This window comes from Eublepharis macularius, chromosome 7 (genome assembly GCF_028583425.1).
Source record: "Eublepharis macularius isolate TG4126 chromosome 7, MPM_Emac_v1.0, whole genome shotgun sequence".
NCBI classification, from domain to species: domain Eukaryota; kingdom Metazoa; phylum Chordata; class Lepidosauria; order Squamata; family Eublepharidae; genus Eublepharis; species Eublepharis macularius.
In genome coordinates, this window is record NC_072796.1 from 73,787,809 (window position 1) to 73,808,770 (window position 20,962).

At 39.7% G+C, this 20,962-nt stretch overlaps 1 protein-coding gene across 3 annotated transcripts in view; it reads left to right on the forward strand.

The window, feature by feature from the left end:
- Positions 1-20,962, forward strand: part of GREB1L (GREB1 like retinoic acid receptor coactivator) — a 247,207-nt gene that overhangs the window by 103,071 nt on the left and 123,174 nt on the right. For all 3 annotated transcript variants that reach the window (XM_054984549.1, XM_054984550.1, XM_054984551.1), the window contains 2 exons: positions 3,444-3,620; positions 8,509-8,685. In XM_054984549.1, the coding sequence (XP_054840524.1) occupies positions 3,444-3,620; positions 8,509-8,685 (354 nt within the window). The remainder of the gene's footprint in view (positions 1-3,443; positions 3,621-8,508; positions 8,686-20,962) is intronic.

Genomic DNA, 20,962 nt, shown 5'->3' on the forward strand with positions numbered 1-20,962 from the left:
GATTACCTTGTTAAACTATGGGATATGTTGATTCCATTTTGGAAAGCAGCAGGCTCTTAAACCCCAAATAATGATTTGTAGGATTGAAAACTTGGGAAATAAAGGCTAATGAATGGCTTTTGAGAACACCATCTGCATTTCTTTGGAGGAAAATTCAAGATTTTACTTCAGAGAAGTAGATTTGCATCCCCTAATTATCTCTTGCTTTGAGCTAACATAGAAATCCCTGGTCTGAAATGCTAAATCAAGACAATAGTGGAAGTGCAAACAAACTCCGAATTCTTGAAGAAAACAACATTGTCTCTATTTAAAAAAAAAACACTAGTTGTTAATAGCTTCTAAAACAACATATACACATGCTACTCTGCAAGTGAACTGTTCAATGTTTAACTCCTAAGGATCTAAATGAAATTCTGTGACTTTGATATCCTCTAAGTTTAAGGTGAGTCCAAAGGCCAGATTTAAGCTTCAACTGTAGATAAGAGGAGAAACAAATAGAAAGGTTGTAAATCATTTCAAATTAAAGATGTTATAGAAATACCTCGTTTTGGAAGTTTTCACTCTTTAATGAAAATGGTACATTTCATCTGAATGCTTTTTGTTTTGTTGTTGTTTTCTTCTTTCCGTTTCATATTTCATCCCTTAGAAATGTTCCATGTAAGGAAAACAGATAAAGCCTTAGATGTTACAACATAATGCAACAACTGAACAGTGTGTGACTGGTTTAAGGTCACAGCACGCTTCCATGGCAGAGTGGGGATTTCAATTGGGGTCTCCCAGATCCTAATCTAACCCTCTGACCATTTACACCACACAGGCTGTCATAGGAACATGGACCTTTCCACCCGCTTCACATAAAGAATAGTCAGATAAATATAATGCTCCCAATTGGGACATGATGGATCACTATAGGGGATGGGACATGGTTCTGTGTGCAGAAGGTTCCTGGTTCAATCCCCAACATCTCTGGTTAAAAGAATCAGTTAGTAGGTGACCTCCACCATGGCTGCTGGAGAGATGCTGCCAGCCTGGTGATGACCTTGATGGACGAATGGTCTGATTCAGTGTAAGGCAGTTTCATGTGTCTTTACTGATGCCCTTTTATTTGGCAGTTCTCAGCTATTAGTTTTTGTGCTGACAGAAATTTCCTGTAGAAAGGTTTTCAAGTAGACATTGTTCAAGCAGCATTTATGAAATTAATTCAGTCCCAGTTGCTTCAGTAACATCAACATAATAAAGTTTTGAACTTGCAAGAGTTAATAGTCTTCCTCCTTCCATGGAATTATGCTGACAATAATTAAGATCCCCATGCTGCTTCCTTATCTCATATGGTATTTGCTTCTCTTATCAGTCATCTCTGAATGCCGCTGGCCATAGCAATGCTTATGATTGCTGTAATGCTTGGTCCCAGCAAACAGAAGTAGAAATACAGAGTGGAAACACACTGAGATCATACTTGAGTTATAACAATGGAAAAAATGACTATATATGTGTGTGTGAACCTATTTGCATATATGTATGCATATATATACATATGTATATATGTATACACACGTATGCAGGAGTAATCTTGTTCTCTTTGGGCTTGTTTGGGAAAATTGTTGCCATTGTCTTTTTGGAAACAAATATTTGTTACTCATATCCATGGCTGTATGTCCAATTTGCTGGACAGAAAGATACATATATTTTTAGTAGTATTGAAAAAACACTAGTTGGAGGGGAGGTGGGTTCCGAAACAGGCCCAGCGTACATGGTTGCATAGTAGGAAAAGGTCCTCTGGTTTCCCCCAAAATTAAAAAAGCAAACTAACAATGGAGGCCAAGAACTGTGCATGCATATTCTCACTATGCTGCATCAGTATGTTGGCAGTAAAGAGCAGCATGCAGGTTCCAGCACGTAGCCAGGGCTGGGAGTCACACTGAGGCAAAGCAATCACTCTTCCCTATAGCCTAGGGCCTAAAGAGACAAGGCTTAGTGGAAGGCACATATCTTCTCAGGATAACTTCCTTCCCATAGTATCTTTCCTAATCACATTTTAAAGGACCACAGAGAGAGGGAGTTGGTCTTTAAAGGACACATGCCCTGAGGCACAGTTAACTTACCCCAAGTAAACCACTACTACATCTCTGCTCAGGCAGGTTATGTTCGAGTTCAGTTAGGTAATCCACTTAACATTTCGCCTTTCTGTCAACACATTGAAAGCTGTTTTTCCATATTTTAAATTATAAGACAAAAATAAACAGCATAAATTGTCTCAGGTCATTGGGTGGAACTTGAGCAATTGATGATAGGAATTCTCTGGCCCTGGGTATCTCTCTGGCCTTCACCTTAGGTTGCACAGTTGTTTTAGTAAACCATGAGAAGGCGGGACAGAGGATTCTCTCAGGCTTCTCTCAAGTGACTTGCACACAGGAACAGGATTTTATGGTTTCCTCATTGCTAGTGCAGCTGCAGCTAAAGCATAGCAACAACAAGTCTTCCATGTCACAGGTTTATCTGCAGTCTCCCTGCCCCAGTCCCCCACATTACTACTCCCCTCTTGGGTCATCAAGTCTTTTGAATTTTTTTAAAAAATCAGCACTAGAGTATGATGGTATTGATATACTATTCTACTGATAGGTGCATCTGTTTCTTTGAATTCCTAGCTTTCATTTTTAAAAGTTTCTGTTCCCTTCCCTTGTAAAAACATGCCTTCCACATTATATTTCCACAATGGAAGAGACAAGAGACATACTTACTAGAATTAAAAGATGCTGCTATGCCTACTAATACAACTGTATATTGATACGATATTCTAGTGCAGATTTTAAAAATAAATTAAAAAATAAAAAGCCTCATAGAGGTGGTGGGAGGAAATGCCTGACATGGGGACGGAGTCAGGGAAAATGTCTACCACATGAGCCAGAAAATTTGAATTTTCACCTTCCCACAACATCAATCTAGGCTTTACTGAGATGTTTCTTAAAACTTCTGAGGAAAGCAGGTTTGAGAAAGACAGGTGAATAGCCAGCTGAATATGCAGAGGTGCATTAATGTAACACAATACTGTGGGGAAACAGGAAAAAACTCACTTTCCAAAAACATTGAACCAATGTAGAAGACACTTCAGTTTCAGTGTAAGGAATAAAATATCAGCCCCCCGAGCAAGTGAGATCCAAGTGCAGAAGTGTGAGTGCAAAGTTTCTCTTTTTTGTCCTGACCCTCTGCTTGCGCCACCTTTTTTTCCATGGGTCCCACACTTGCTTGTTTGCTGCTAGTTCATCTAGTTCCCTTTGTTTGCAAACTTTAGAGGGCTTGAATGCTGAACCATGCCAGGCACTTGTTTAATAAAAACAACAGCAACAGTATAAGGCATATCATGATCAGAGACCTTGTGTGCTGAGAAAGTGGACCAAAACAGTAAATCATCCATACATGTTTCATTAAATTTCTTTTCCTCCCAGGTTTTTGTCAAGCAGGCAAGGATTTGCGGTTAGTATCGCTGTGTATGGAACAGATTGATATCCCAGCAGGATTCCTTTTGGTAGGAGCCAAATCTCCAAATCTTCCTGAGCATATTCTTGTATGTGCTGTTGACAAGAGGTTTTTGCCAGATGACCATGGGAAAAATGCACTTTTAGGTAAATGTTTTTTACTATTCTTTATACCACAATAATTTATAATACCTAAGGGTTAATATTTTCCATGACCAAGTTTAGGTATGGATTTCTCACCACAGTATATTGAAATTCATTTGAAAGCCCTTTTTCAATAAAGCCTGAAGTAATGTCAAGGCTATCCCATGTAGGTACTTTCAAAATATTTAAATAGGTAGCTATGGGTTCTTCTTGGGTCCATCAAAATATCCTGCCTCTTGTAATGTTGCTTCATCCATCCATCCATCCTGAATCTGACTCAATTCGCAAAGATTCGAAACAGCTCCAGCATACTGGGGCCATTTTGGGAACCCCGAATCAAAGATTCCTGAAACTATTTGCTTCAGGAAGCTTTGAGTCAAGGGGCTGAAATGTCCCTCTTCATGCCGCTGTGCAGAAGGGAGAGGGACATTTAAACCGCAGGGGTTTCCCTGACAAGCGGCTGAGTGCAGCCTGCTGGGGAGTGTTCTTCCCTTCAAACTCTCCCCACTTCCTCCAGCCAACGGCAAAGGGCCCTTCTGCACTTCACCTGGGTCACGGGGGGCGGTTTCCCCCACAGCCCAGATGGAGTTTAAAGGACTGGCCACAAACCCCACCAAGCAGCTGATATGCTCAGTGGGGTTTGAACTCCCCCCCTCACGGCTTATTTCACCCAATGGGAGGGGAAGGAGAGGGTTCCCTCCTCCCCCTCCCATCGGGTGAAATAAGAGGTGGGAGGTAGTTTGTTGGTGTGCTCCAAATCTTTACAGAGCACACCAAAGCGGGTCAAACAAGGGATTCCGATGCGGCTTGCCTGACTCTTTTTTATTTTTTATTTGCACACCCCTAGATGAGATCTAGCAAGTTATATAGAGAAGTTAGTGTGCTGTTGGCACCCATGAGTCACTTTTCTTCTATACCAGCTTCTCATTCCCTAAATGAACCTATTATGATGGTACAGAGTATGGAATATGCCCCCCCTCTCTCATGGGTTAGAGAAGAGATGTACACAATGTTTTTGTTAATAGTCATTGCTATTCTTGAAGACTCTGCAACTGTGTGATATGCTGCACTCATTGCACAGAGACAGATTTAGTCAGCTGTGTAAAAGGAATTTAAAAAATACTTTCATATAATGTTATAGGACAATCTAGATTACCTTTTCCCTAGAGGCTGTAGATAATAATATGCACTATAACTTGTTTTAAGCATCAATAGTCTGACATATTTTTGTGAGTTAAATGCTGGTTATTCATAGGGAAGTTTGTAGCAAACATGCTTACCAAGTAATAAATGTGCCTGTGTTGGTTGTTTCTAGTATCGCCACCTTAAATCTAGAATCTCTTTTCTCACTTTCCAGCACCATTCTGAAAGATATGACAAGGAATGCTTTCCAGAAGAACATGTGCTTTGACTGCAAAAAGTTGCAATCTCGACTTAAAGGATATTGCGTAGTGGGTGTTGGGAAAATCTTTTCTCTGCCTGAAACCCATCGCTAGGTAGAGCAAACAATGCTGAAATAGATGGATTAGTGCTTTTAGTTCAGTATGGCAGTCATTTGTATGTATGTATGTTGGTTGTAGGGCATCTTTATATGTTATTGTAGTGGCAGGGGAGCCACATTTCACATATGCCTGTCCAATTGATGGTGATGAAAAGTGCCCTCAAGTCATAGCTGACTTATGACCTCTGGCAGGGTTTTCATGGCAAGAGACTAACAGCTGTGGTGTGCCATTGCCTGCCTCTGCAACCCAGGTCTTCGGTGGAGGTCTCCCATCCAATTACTAACCAACGCCAACCCTGCTTAGCGTCTGAGATCTGAGAAGATCAGGCTCACCAGGGCTATCCAATCAAGTCCTGTTTACTTGGGAGGGTACGTAATGATTGGATGGCAAGGCCCATCTACATTTAGTCCCACTCCTATGGAGTGGGGCTTACAAAAATTACCATGAAACCCTGGGGAACAGTCTTCTGCGCTGTTATGGTAAAAAATAAAAGGAACATTGACATACTGCCTCCTGGCATTCTATTTATTCCTAGTTGTTCATCTAGACTTTAAGACTTTTAGTGTATTTTTCTGAGCTATGTCTGGTACAATACCAGTGTAACTACTGAGGGAAACTCCACACTCCATGTAGGAAACATGATTGCTGTTTTTACAATAAGGTATCTGCCAGAGAAAACTAAATGTGGCCAATGTGTGTAAACAACTGTGCAGAGCTCCGAGTCCTGAGCTCCAACATGGGCCCCCAGGCAAAGATTCTCTTTAAGCCTCTCCATGCCACATATCGGCCACCTCATATACTGAAGAACACACAAGATGCTTAATTAGAATAGCCCTGCTGCTTATATCCTGCAGCAGCCCTTGTCTCAGTTCCTAGAGCCCCTAGGAAAGCAGAGCTCCTGGAATTCTGTCTCTCTCATCTCTCTCCCTCTTGGCAGCCCTGAGCCTGTGTACTTGTGTCTGAGTGCCTTGACTACACCAGGGTTCCTGGTCATGTATGGATGGATACTTTACAATGGATGCCAGAACCACACTTGGTTTTTACACTTTTTAACCCTTTTAAAACTTGGTTTATCATTATCTACTCTTGGGTTTTTTCTCAGCAGGATACAAGCAGCATTTGTGTTTGCCACCTAAAATAAGGAACTGTCCTGAGTTTCTTCCTTAGTAGCATAGCCATTCTCTCCCATTGTCAGATGGCACTCCTTTTTAAAAGGTAGACTACTAAGGAAGATACATGAGTACTTGTTTGAGCTGAGAAACATTTCACAGCCCCAGAATAGGAAAGAAAAATACTACATAAAATTTGCTTTCAATATGCATTCCAGTTATGGTCTGAGAACCATTATAATGTGTAAAGAAACAAGTGCAGCACATGTGGCTTGTCTCATGCTCAGAATTGCATTTCTGACCATTGCTGCATATCCCCGTGCATCAGTTTGAGACAGTTTGGGTATTCCCACAGTGCAGCATTTCTGTCCTGTGGAATAGGCCTTGGCTTGCTTTGTGCTGGAGTTCTAGTTGCTCTTACAAGGCAGACTTCATGTTCCAAGTTCTGATGGATCTGTTTCTAAATTTGGACTGCGTGTGTACCATCAATAATGGTGCATCAATTTGGCAATTAAGCATCCACTGTAGCTTAGCGGTTAAGTGCTTAGGCTGCAAACCAGCACTTTGCTGGTTCAAATTCCACTACTGCCATGAGCTTAGTGGGGTGGCCCTGGGTAAGCCACTTCTCTCAATATCAGCTCCCCAGGTTATTGTGACTTTGTTCATCACTCTGCATGGGACACTCATCTTTCTAGATGCAGAGGAGTTAGCCATGTTAATCTGTGGTAGAAAAATCAAAAAGAGTCCAGTAGCACCTTTAAGACTAACCAATTTTATTGTAGCATAAGCTTTCGAGAATCAAGTTCTCATAGTCAGACGAAGAGAACTTGATTCTCGAAAGCTTATGCTACAATAATATTGGTTAGTCTTAAAGGTGCTACTGGACTCTTTTTAATCTTTCTAGAAGAGTGGTATATATGCCCAGTTATTATTATCTTTGTTTATAAAATATTCAAATTTAGATAGGTTATAGCAGGATTCTACAATCCATGGGAACTTTCTTTCTGGCCTGTGCAATATTAGGAAATTCACAAACTTGTACTTCATTTTCCAGCCCTTTTGGGCTGAAATTAATTGTGGGAGCAAAAGTTCCCATGAATCAAGAATCCCAATTAAGTTTTTTAAAGTGTTGCAGATTGTTCATTGGATGTAATTTATCATATTTCAATACACCTGAGGGTCTAAAAAGAAAAGAATGCTGTAGAATACTTGTCTTGACTATTGTATGTAGTTGACTTCTGCTTGTTATAAAACTAAATGTGAATTGTCAACTAAAATAGTCAAGGTTACTAGGACACTGTAACTCGTAAGGCATTCTCAGCATAGCTGTTGATAGTGAAGAAGTTGCCTAATCATGTTTTATAGTCACTAAAAGAATATGTTGAGAAGATTCCTTTTGTTACTTCTCCCTCACTGTCTGTCATTTGCCTTCTGCAAAACTCTCTTTGAAATCAGTGGGAAATCTACAATGGATTGAGGATAATATATAGCCCTGACTCTGCCCAGTGTAATTTAGGCCACCTTGCAAAACTAGTTTGACCTGCTGACCTTTCTTCTGAAGCCTTTTATGTTTAGAGTACTGTAATCTCTTTAGCGTGATGAGCTTTCAACTTCTGTTTCAATGGGACTAAGTGTTTTGCTTCAAATATTTACTTATTTGTGCCTTGGAGAACTTTTGCCCAAGGAGGCAAAAGTCTTCTATGACAATGTAGATTACTACTTACATCAAGGAGCTCTATATACCAGACAGGATATTTATCCCCTTGTCCTTCCCATCATGTGTGACTACTTTAAATCCCTTTTTTCACATAAAAGCAAAAGAGAGAAAACTGAAAATGCAAGGCAAACTAAGACAGTATCATCAGTACATAGAAGAATACTTCCAGGAATGAAATCGATTCCAGGAAGGAAATAGGACATCAGTTCTAACCCTGTTAAAGGAAGATGGTTTGTGAAAGGATGTCAGGTATCTTAATAGAACTGTGAACTGTTCAACCCTAATTCTTTGGAGACTTAGATGATTTGTTTTTGAGGTGTTGATCTAAAAGATATAAGTACCAATAGAACCATGATAGCAGGGAATGGTGACAGACCTCCATGGCTTATTTGGTGCTTACTCCTAACAGTGTGCAATTGAGAGGCCTATTAATAAATACATGGTACAGTATGTGCTAAGTGGCTAACTGGTGCATCGAGTTAATAAGAGCAAAATGAGCTGGAGCAATAAAACAGCTTGCTTTGCAGCATACTTTGACAAGCAATGTTTTTTTTTCCACACAGGTTTTTCTGGAAACTGTATAGGCTGTGGAGAAAAAGGATTTCGATATTTCACTGAATTTTCAAACCACATTAACCTGAAGCTTACCACTCAGCCAAAGAAGCAGAAGCACTTAAAGTACTACCTAGTAAGAAGCTCCCAAGGTGTGCTGTCAAAGGGACCTCTTATATGCTGGAAAGGTAACAAGAGCCTTGATCGGTAGGCCTATGCCTGGTTGTTATGGAGCATGAAATCAAGCTTCATAAGCTAAAATTAAGACAGGCCTCAAAACAATTTATCTTAATTTTGATTATCATAGTTTTTAAAAGGGGGAATTCTCTGTTATGGTATATAATCCACAACTACTCTTTAATTATACTCTTCAACTGTGTGCAAGAGTCTGGTTGAGTGTCTTTGGTCATCATTTCAAGGCTTATACCAGCCACCTGAGAGCTGTTCTATACACTTATCAGAGACCTGTAGCCAGTCCCAGATCTTTGACAGGTATGCCTGCATGGTGCACAAACTTTCAAACATGTATTTTTCACATATGTTTTTAGGTTTATACATAAATCATTGTGAACATACCTTGAAAACTCTAGCTATTTGAAATGCCTGCATGAGCTGCTTCCTCCCACATTGCATTGATCAATTGCAGAAGCATGTAAAGAAGTTGAACGAATGAGTAAATAATAATAATAATGAATGAGTTAACATTAGATATTATACTGAACTGTAAGCCAGCGAGGCTTAGAGAAACAAACTCCTGTAAATCATGACATGCAAATGCAAGCAAGCAGGTTTATCAGAGCAAGTTTCCTCCCTGCAAACCTATCTTCTACAATACAGTTTAATCTTAGCGCCAAACTAGAAGTTACAGCATTCATGGGTTTGACCTATAGATGCTATAATGTCTTGTCTGGCCATTAGAATCTCCGTTTGTGTGCAGGAAACCTATAGTTAATCCACATACCTGCCTTCATATGTCACAAATTACTGGCATTAATTTGAAACTCATGTTTCTTCATCCTCGGTAGACATACACACATACATACATAATGTAGTGGATCTTATATATTAAGATTTATATCTCACCTTTCCTTTTGGCTTATGTTTGGAGCTTTCTTCCAAGTTAAGTGGCTCTTCCATTGGCTGAAGAGCTACTTAAGTTGGAAGGAAGGCTTCTTAAACTGAAAGAAGGCTATTTGGAGGATGGTTGGATCTGCCCCAATACATATGTAAAATAAAGATATTAAGGGAGCTTGGTTAATGACTGTGAACATATTATTGGTTGGTATGCAGACAATGTTGCCTTCACATCTAACTCTGAGTTAGTTTAGGAAACTAATTCAGGAAGGGATTAATAGATTCAGTAAGGTTCTAGGGTTAAAAGTAAAGTTAGATATATCTGATACTTTTGATACTAAATTAAGAAAATAATGAAGTTTGAACATTTTCAAAGTATCTCATTTAATTATGCACTGAAAATACCTAGGTATCCATATTAGACTGAAGTATAAGCTTTTAATTAAAATGAACCACTTTTCTGCCCTTCCATGAAAAAGATGGAAGACCTTAAAGCATGAAACAAAACTATACTTTTCATAATTTGGCAGAGTTGTTGTTAAATGAGTGTTTTCCTAAAATTAATTTTCTTTTCTAAAGTATCCCAGTTATTATACCTGATTAAATTCTTAAACAATGGTAATCCTTCCTTAATACTTTGCATTGAAATATTCCTAGTTATAACAAAAAGTTTTTACAGGACTAAGAGAAAAGGAGGTTTGGGGGCTCCTAACAGACTTTTTTGAATCATTCCATGTTTGAAACTTAATGTATGCTTATTCTAAAGCCAGTGTGCATTGGTACAACTTAGAAAAGTTTCAACTGCAAAGTATTGTATCTGGTGAATTATATCTAAATATCGCAGTATTTACATTAGTAATCTATTTATAGTTGCTGCATTCAAAATTTGGCATATGTGGGCTAAAATTGCCCTGACTCTGGAAAGCTCATACCATGAAAATCTATTTGATTTTTAAGGTGTTACTGGACCCAAATCTTGCTATTCTCATTTTAAGCCTTACAATATTACTATTGATATTAGACAACAAATTAGAATCACAGTAAGCCACAAATGCTGACAATAGATGCTTAAAACCCAATTGAGTTCAGGATAATACCACAGCTTCATCAGTATAGAGGAATACGATGTGACCGTTTTGGGAAATGACTGTCAACCATCCTTAAAACAGGTGCTGGGTTGTTCATAATATAGACATGAGAATATAGTACAATAGGAAGATCTGCACCTTTGAAAATATTTTTTAAATAATTAATTTATTAACAAGAATCTTCAAACTAATTTAATCACTCAGTACATTTGCTACATGCAGTACCTGTTGGAAACTGTATCATAAAATTGATGCTCTGCATGGCAGACTTGTTCCTCCAGTTAAACATTTTTGGCCCAACAGATTCAGATAGTTGCAGGATACAAAATCATTGTAAGTTTCACTGTTCTAAAAAAGGTGGTATTATAATGAATGAAATTACAAATATAAGGAAGAATTTGACTTCTCTCTTGGTTGCAGTCAAGGAATCTACACTATAATTCTCATTTTGTTACCTATCTTTATTTATCTTATTCTTATTTCCCTTCTTTAGAATTATATTGCTATCCCCCGGCCCCATTCAGCTGGCCAGTGTGGGGGGAAGCACTGGGTGGAGAAGTGTACATTTTCTGGTGCAATGGGGGAGCTGTGGATTGTGCTGAAGCTCATTTCATTACAAATGGTCTCCAGATGGGTGATTCTTAATGAACTGGGCTTCAGAGCAATATGCAGCTCCCCTATTGTGCTGTAAAATGATGTCATTTTCCAGTGGGATGAGGGATGGAGGGAGGGGGCTGAGTACCATGCTGCTCTCCAACCTCCTGCACCCCCTATTTGACCCTGGGGGACCTGGTAACCGTACCCTTGCTGGACTGCATAATCTAAAAAACCCCTTCTAAATAAGAGTTGTTATTTGACATGAAATTGCTTTGCACACAAGCAGTCCGTTGGTCTATCAAGTTCAGTATTGTCTGCTCAGACTGGCAGCAACTCTCCAGGATCTTAGGTAGCAGCTTATCATATAATCTACTACCCAATCCTTTCAAAACCTGGGGCCATCTGCATACCAACCGGATTTTATTCCGCTGAGTCACAGCTAGAGATATACAATTCCTAGAAATTTTGAACTGATGGGGAAAAATGTGTGTTTCTGTTTCTTTTCAAGAAAAAAAAGCAGAAGATTGGGGAAAATTGAAATAAACGCAGTATTTACTTTCCTATCAAACTTTCTGCTGCTTGAACAACATAAAATGAATCATTTATAAGTTAGGCAACACAAAATTGTACTGTTTGACATATTTATTGAATTTAAAAGTATACATTTTCTAAAGAAAAATTGCAAGTATATTCAATACTTGAGGGAGAATTGTATCCTATGCCAAATTAACACAATACTTTACTAAAAGTTGAAGGTAGAAAACAATTTCTGTAGTGAACAAAATAAAGTGTTTATTTGAACAGAAACTTTATCATGGAATCATAACTGGTAGCACTGCCAGCATATTAGCATATTAAGTTAAATTTTATAATGTTGAAAACACTGAACTTTTTAATAATATAGTATCATAAAACACATTACTGCGTATTCATTGTTGCCAAAATTACTTACATTTAAAGAAAAATCTTGACAATATAGTATATGTTTACAGTATTGGACTGGTTTTATAGTGTTTCTCCAAATGACCCAATTTTTCCACTGGAAAATTGAGACAAGCCTCATTTTTTTTTTCATACTATACATTTGGAATGAGTGAAATGCTTTGCAACCCCAGCCGGAATGAAGAGACAGACACAGGTTTGGAATTAAAGGGCCGTTTATTAAAATGACCATTAAACAGAAAGCATGGCAAGGGCTAACTAAGCAGTACAGGTCAAGCCACGGGATCAACTCCGGATCTCCGCCTTGACCTGCCTGGGTGAGCCCCAAAGCCCTGGGTGTAGGCCATCTCACGAATGACTGCAACCCGGCCAGCCAGGCCATGGATCCCCCCATCAAGTACCTAACACCCCAGCCATCTAGCATGAGGGAAGGCCTTGTGCCTGGAGATCCCAGCAGGCATCTGCCCGTGTTATGGTAGCCGCCAAAAGCATACCACACTGATGGCAGACCCTGTTCCCCACCCTTGGGGAAGTGCCACTCGAAGCAACTGACGCCGGGGGAAAGCGGAGCCGCCTGTATCAGGCTCTTGGCTCCGCCCCCCGGCAAAGCCCCGTATGCCCGGGAAGGGAACCTGTCTCCGTTCCTCCGGGCGGGGCTGCAAATGACGGCTCCCAGCTTGAGCAGCTATGCTGCTGCTGGGAGAGCCGAATTGCAAGAAAATGTTTTTCTCACCCAAAAAGAGAAAATATTTCATACAAGTTCTTTTTGAGTATGAAAATCCTTGCCATAAGAAGCATTTTACTCATTCTAAAAGAGAAGATACTTCATAGAAATTTCTCTTTAGTGCTCCCTGAAATTGGAAAAATGCCCCCCCCCATTTTCCCTTTTCTCTCCCCTGGGCCCTCACATCTCTAACACAACCGAAATGCAACTAGAGAGGAAGATAAGAAAAAGTTGTGGATTTCCCTCAAGAAGCTTTATAGTGAAACACATAGGAAATTTTTACTTGGATAATAAGTTTTCATATTTCAAAGAGATTAGAGGGAATCAGCACCTGGGGTGAATAATAGCCATCTGAAAGTACTCCTACCACCCCATTTTATGGCTGCTTACAAAAGGCTTTCATGACAACAGCTCTTGAACAGGAACTATCAAGTGGTATAATATTCTTTAACAGTATGTGTAGTTATGTGACCTGACTCATAAAACTCACTTTTAAAAAGTGGCTTATATGATATAGTTGCATTATTGCAGTGTAGTTTCAATGGTGCAGTATACTGGCTATTTTGGTATGCTGAGTAATACTGATGCTGCTCAGATGCCAGGGGCCTTTCTTTTAATGCTAGTGACTTTTTGCTTTTGAGTAAAGGCTCATAGGATGGTGCTGCTAGCGGTATTTGTTACTAAATCCATTTTCTGTGAAGCTCTTCCCTCCTTGAAGTCATATCGAAACATAGTATCATATTTGCTGCATTGATTATAAAGCTGGCAAAATTCCAAGTATAGTAATTTTGGCTAAACTTTGTTACTTGCTGTACTTTTTTCAGTATGCTGCATTGTGCTTTTTGTGTGTTTAACATCTGTTATTCTGAATTGCTCTCTGTAATGCTGGCTGCCTTAATATGTACTGTAGCTGCTTCACTTGCAGAATGTAGAAGCAGGCAATCATCTGCTGTTAGCCATTCTGCTAAACCTAATCCATCAGCATCTCCATCCACGACCCCTGAGAGTGGAGCAGCCAATGGATACAAGACAGGGTTCACTCAGACAGGTAGGAGATGGAAGTGCACTGTGTCCTAGAGGTGAGGAATGGCAAAGTAGTGATTATGCTACAACTTAAGTCTCATGGCAAGCTATGGAATGAGGTGGTCTTGAGAGGCAGATGGTGGGGGATGGCAGCCTCTGATGATACCTTGCCTTCACCCCTGATGTCACCATGGTTATCACTTCTTCTTTACCACCTCCCACTCAGCAGCTGGAACAGCTAACGCTCCTTCATTCATCAGGCATCTTTAAAAACTCTGTAGCAAGTTGCAGAAATGACATTGGAGATGTATTTCAAGATGAAGGAAAGGAATATTAGTTGCTCCAGCTGCTGGATAGGGGTGGAGATAGTGGGTGGACAGTGATAAGCAGTGGAGGGGCAGCCAGAAGCAGATGATGATCAAGGAAGTGGCAGGTGAGACGGCCTCTGGTGGCAGCCCCTGTCGAGCCCTTGTTTATGCCCCTTAGAGTTTTTGACAATCAAAGAGTCAGTCCATGGAACACGGCAGTTGCCCAATATATGTTCGTTTTTGTGTGTCTTATGAAAAAATCTGTGCAAGCTCCACTAAAATGAATCAAGGAGGCATAACAACAGTCATCAGAGAACTGCAGCTTACATGTTTGAGCTCCTTACAGGCCAAAAAGGCAATGAGTTCCTTCAGTCAAATGGTTAGATGAGACTGAAGTTTTCATATGTAGCCTTTATTCGTTTATACCCCACCTTTCTCCCCAATGGAGACCCAAGGTGATTTACATGATTCTCCTCTCTTCCATTTTATCCTGACAACAACCCTGTGAGATAGGTTAGGTTGTGTGACTGGCCTAAGGTCTCCTAATGAGCTTCAGTGGCAGCATGCGGATTTGAACCGGGTCTCCCAGATCCTGGTCCAATTCTCTAACCATTACAACCGCACTGACTCTCTTTTCTCATTAGGAAAGTTCTCTTGAAAATCGATTTATTTTTGGTTTTCAGCTGCTTGATAAATGTGAAGGTTTATTTACATTTATGTTGCTATATAGAGGTAAGCAAGATGCATAAAGTTAATATAGATGTTTTTAACCATTATTAAGAACATGGGAATGAGTGGGGTTGCATGTCCTTCCCCTCATCCTTCTAAGCAAAATTTCCCTCCTCTTCTTCACTGTGCCTAAATTGGCAGTAGTGTTAACAGTGTTGTCTGCACTGGTTTATAGTTGCAAATGGCAAACTTTAATGGACTGGGTAGATTGAAAGATGTGTTCTCTCAATATTTCAGATGAAGGAAAGGTGTATTTGATACACCTGTGTTAGCACAGTATTTACCTTCTACTGAATTATTTGCCTAGGAGTGTAGCTGCATTGAAGCCGAATAGAATTCATCATTGGCTGTAAACTTGATACGGAGTTATGTATACTCGTTTACTTGTCCACCAGTGTAAATTGGTCAAATAAAAGGTATCATTTTGTCTAGCTCTGTATGTTCTTCTCTGGACCCATCATGCCAAATATGAAGAGGTGTCTATATTAAGAACTTTTCTAGATATCTATAGTCAAAAGACAAGTGATTCTACTTGAAATAACAAGGGATCTATATTCTTATATCTTGGGTGATGCCAGCCCTATTAATAAATATTCATTTTGTGTTCTGCTTTTTCTTTGCATTTTATCATGATATATTTTATGTTTTTTGTATCATTGCTTGTACTGTCACGTCCACCATTGCCAATTCCTTTCTATCTCCTGCTAGACATCATATTCCAGTGACAATATTATCAAATTGGCTGCTTTCAGATGAGTGAACTTCAGTTTGTTTGTGATTAGAATGGGCCTGGTTTATTTTCAGGCTCACGTACTCCCTTTCCTGGCCTCCTGTCATAATACCAGGGCCAAGATTTGGTTTGAAACAAACTGAAATTTATTGTGACATTCAAATTTGGGTGCTTCAATAAATTTTAATTTGTTTCTTGTTTAGAAATGAGGATTCTAAATCATGATAATGAGTCAGATTTCACTTCTTTTTTATTATCATCTAAATACCTGTCTCCTTTTAAATATCCTCATGTTTTAAAAATGTTGCTTAAATTTGTAGATGATTCCTTTTGTGACTCTTAGTAAGTACAGAGGAGAGCAGTTGTCTGGACGTAGCTCTTTATATGTAGGCTTTGGTTCTAATAATTGTATAATTCTTTAATCTCTCATTTAATTTTTCTTACTTACATTCTCCATAAATATTAGTATATGAAAAATAGAAGCTTGAAGTTGCTTTGTGATGAGACATCAAACTACTATAGTTGATAGAACTATGGTGCAGAACTTAGCTGCTCACTGCTTAGCGTGGGAACTAACATAACTGAATCCAGTTTACCAAGACTTGTTTTTGCCATTGTATGTTGACTCACTTGTATGTTAGTCATTCTGAGGAAGGGGGAAAGGAAGTACAGAGAAATAGAATGTTTTCCAGAAGGGCAAATGTAGTGTACTTCCTTGTAGCTCTCTCAGCTTGGATATTTTATAACACACTGTGTTTTGGCAAAGATGATGAAGTTCTTGTGCCCAGTTGCCAGTGATTATTGCAGCTGGCAAATAAATTGCCCTCAGCTTGTTCTTAGAGTGTTATTTTACCTCCAGGGTTTATCAGATTGGCAGATATTTTTAATAATGTCCCCTTTGCTTTTTGTTTTCTCCTCACTGGCTAGTATCACTGGGGCCAGTGAAACTAGCATGCCCTGTTTGCTTTTCTCAGATTAAAGTTCCAGTTAAACCCAGCTTGCCTTGTTTGCAAGGAAAAGTTCATTGTCAAGTTACAAAAATTTCAAGGATGTTAGGATATCAACAGTCTAAAGGGAATATTAATCTGATATGAAATGTAATTTTTACAGACAAAGAAGTCATTCATATAATATATATTTAAAACTTGGATTCAGAAATAAGAGCCCACCAGGGCTGGGCAATAGTCTATACTAACTCTGGATTCTCTTTCAAAGCAGTATAAATTATGTGCCAAGAAAAGTCTTATAAATTATATAAAGTAAGCCATTCCCCCTGTATTTCACTATCTTGCATAACTTCTCTTTACGGGGCGGGGCACTGAGTACCATTCTTGGGGAAAGTGTATTGCCCAACCCTCTGGCTCTGACTCCCATGGGATGTTTCCCACATACTTTCTGGTGTTACCTTCTCAGTTTAAGTTGCCGAGATTCTTAAAATGATGGCTTCTGTGGATGGCACCATTGGACACCCTGGGTACAGTAATTAACCCTGCAGTCTGTAGGGTTGCTTTGCTTGGCTATAAATGTTGACTAAACATTCTTGAAGATCCCATCACATTGGAGTGCATCTGTACCACAGAGGACCAGGAAAGGTACAGGTGAGGTGCCTTGCTACTGTGGGCAAAAAATGAGGAAACCACATAGCAACAATTATTACCTCAGGGGATTTGAGGTCCAGATAAAGCAGTGGGGAGACCCTTGAAGCATTCCCAGTCCAGCTCAACAATCTTGGTGATCCTGAAATAGATGACTCAGGTAGCTTAAGTGCACTGAGATAGCTGTTGTAAGCTGGGCAAGAATAGGAGTACCTTTTCTTGGGAACCATGATAGCATTGAGGGGAAGCTAGAGGGAAAGTAGCCCATTCTAGTTTAGGGTTATGGAATAATGGAACACATTCCCATCATTGTAGTGAGAACTTGGATGAGCTGTTTACTAAAAGCAGTAATTGAATAAGTATACCTATCATGGACTGTGATGCCTCTCTCATATCACATTTGACTCATTGAAAATAATATTGCTTGTCTCCAATCTAGTTTTGGACCACTTCCCCTTTTCTGAAGCTAGATTCTCTCTCTCCCCTTTGTATTGAGGATTATAATGTTTCGTCACTTTTTTGTCAAAAGGTTACCATATACCAGGGGTGGCCAAACTGCTGCTCGGGAGCCACATGTGGCTCTTCTAGACATATTGTGCTGCTCCTGGTGGTCTCTGAGTATTGCCGTGGCCATACATTTTATTTTAGTTTATTTCCCTCCCTCCTTTCCCTCCCTTTCCTCCTTTTTCATGTCTTTCCCTCCTTCCCTTTCCTTCTTTCCTTCTTTCTTTCCATGTGTTTCCCTCCCTTTTCCTTTTTTCCTTCCTTCTTTCTTTCCATGACTTTCATATATTCAATAAAAATGTTGGGGTTGCCAGGTCTGACTCAGAAATTACCTGGGGACTTTGGGGGTGAAGCTTAGCAAGAATGTGACATCACTTTTGTGATTTCACTTCCAAGTCAAAGGCCAATTGATGGCTCTTCCCAAGCTCCACTCCTTCTGATGATGTCACATCCAGCATCTTGCACCAAAACCCCACCCCTTCCTCTGATGTCATTTTCAGGACACTCCTCCAAACCCACCTCTTCATCTGAAGTCACTTCAATGGATCATGTCTTGCGGCTCTCAAACATCTGACATTTATTCTATGTGGCTCTTACATTAAGCAAATTTGGCCACCCCTGCCATATACTATGATCAAGTACGACAACAGATAAAAATATCTTGTCTCAATTCTGATCATAGCTTTCACATTGTGTTTATTCCATTGGGGCATTCATTTACTCTTCTCTGTTATACTTTGATTTTTTGCAAAAGCAATATATACCTATTTGCAGATGTGGTGGTTTCCTAAAATATGGAGCCATCTGCTCACAAGTAGTCCTTTTCAAATTAACAGGAGTGTTTGTCTTTAAGTACTAAACATTAAGAGGCAATTAAAGTATTAATTAGTGTGTATAAAATGCCTTCAATATGAGAAATGTGTTATTAACGATAAGTATGATTGTAAGAATGAACAGTAAATTTTTGGATTTAACTTTTGTTTCTAAAAGGACTTATAGGGGACAAAATTCAAAGACTAATGTAGATTTTGTCAAGTAAGTTACAACAATCTCTTTGACAGACTCCTCAATATTCAATCCAGCACAATCTTCCTCTCCTGTTAATGTAAGAGGAACTCAAGATTTGTCTCAGAACAAGAACATAGCAAAACCACTTGCTTTGCCTGTGCAACTTGTAGGAAAGACATTTGCAACAGGTAACATGTTATCTTCACAAGAGTTGCTATCTAACAAGGGAGAAAAAGTGGAGTATTTTCATAGTTCCAAGGTTGAAGAGATCAGATCTTCCTGTAGAAAACAGTTTGTAGTGATGGACCTGGGCCCAGTCGCCTAAGTGCTGTTCCTGCTCAAATTCAGTAGCATGAACAATTATTGTAAAGCAACCATACTTAGTGTATTGCATCCCCTCCTGGACCTAGATACTTTGCATATCCAAATGTAAGCGTATTATTTATATAATTATTTATAACTGCATTTCAGATTCTGAAATGTCCATGGTGGTTTTGTCTAGGTTTTTAATATATTCATGAGGAAACGATGCTGCAGCTGTTGACTTTAATTTAATATGGCTGCATTTTATAACATCCAAGCTAAACCATTAAAAACAAACTCAAGTTAATAGAGAATAAATGGTTTAAACAGAGAATGGGGAAGAGATTAAAGGCAGGGAAAGGTGTGCAGGGACAGAAAATTTGGTTTTCCTGCTTTGGAATTAAGCGGGATTTCCAAAGTGGCAAGCCGCTTCGGAAACTGCTTATTGCCCTGCTTCGGTGTGCTCCATGAAGACTTGGAGCACGCCGAAACTTCTCGCCTCACCGCTTATTTCACCCAATGAGAGGGGGAGGAGGGGTTCCCTCCTCCCCCTCCCATTGGGTGAAATAAGTGGCAGCAAGACTTCCTGCGCTTTGGCTGGCCCATGGGTAATCTCCCCATGGGCCAGCTGAAGTTTAAAGGGCCCTTCACGAGTGGCAGGGCTAGCTGAAGCATGGAAAGTGCCCTTTGCCTGCTGTTTGTGAACACCAAGGAAAGGGCCCTTTAAACTTCAGCTGGCCTGTGGGGGGATCTTCCTTTGCTGGTGAGTTGGAGCTAGCAGCAGGGTTTGAAAGTGCCCCGAAGCTTCCCGAACTGACCCAAATCACTTCAGGAAGCTTTGATTTGGCATTTACGAATTGGGGCCAGCATGCTGGACCTTATTTGGAAATCCTGAATCCTTACAAATCAGGTCCAATTTGGGTATTAATCTCGAATCAGAAACCTGAATCGGACACCCCTAGTTATGACATTCCCTCCACAGGTGTTTTTAAAATTCAAAAGTAACTTTTATTTATTTTAGAGGGGAAAGGTCAGGTGAAATCAGGAGTTGAATTTTTGAGGTAATTCAACAGAGAAATCTTTGAGGTAAAATCAATACATGCACAGACTTTAGTTCCTATGCTCTTCACAGATACTCAATTCTTATGTTTAGTGGCTTTTGTTCCCGTGTTTTCCCCAAACACTCTAATTCACTCTCTTTTAGGATTCTCTTTCTCTTTTGGTTTTAAAGGCTGGTATCTACTTTCTAGTACCCCAAACCCCTTCTCATCAAACACCAGTGCTTTCTTTCAGTTTTTGACTGAATTTTAAGGTTTCCAAAAGGTAGTTTCCGACCACACCCAACCAGAGATCTCTTCACTTTCCAGAGTCTCCTCTGCTTAGATTTATCCCCTTTCTTTGGCCCAAACAGGTGTCTACACTTACTTCTCAAACTTCCTTGCCAACTTTCTCCCAATTTTCCTGTCCTGTTAAACTGCTTTGAGTTAGGACTCCACCTCCCCGTTCATACTTTTCAGCTAGTATTGGAAACAAAAAACCCTCCTCTTTCCATGGGCCCATGCCACCCAATCAGGTTCCTTGGTGTAGCCTGTCACTCAAAACTTTCTTTGAGCCTCTCTCACAAGATATATGACACATGAAAAACATGTGTTGGGAGATGCAATGTGAGATGGAAAGTATAGTTTTAAAAGACAGAGCCAGTGGCAGGGCAAAGGTATTGCTGTACACTGGAGCTATGTAAAAGGGCTGTGAAATGCCAGAAGGGAAATTTCAGCCCATTATAACCTCTCCAGGTCCAAGGCCAGCTCTAGAAGGCAGCTGCAGCCAATTTCCATGCCTT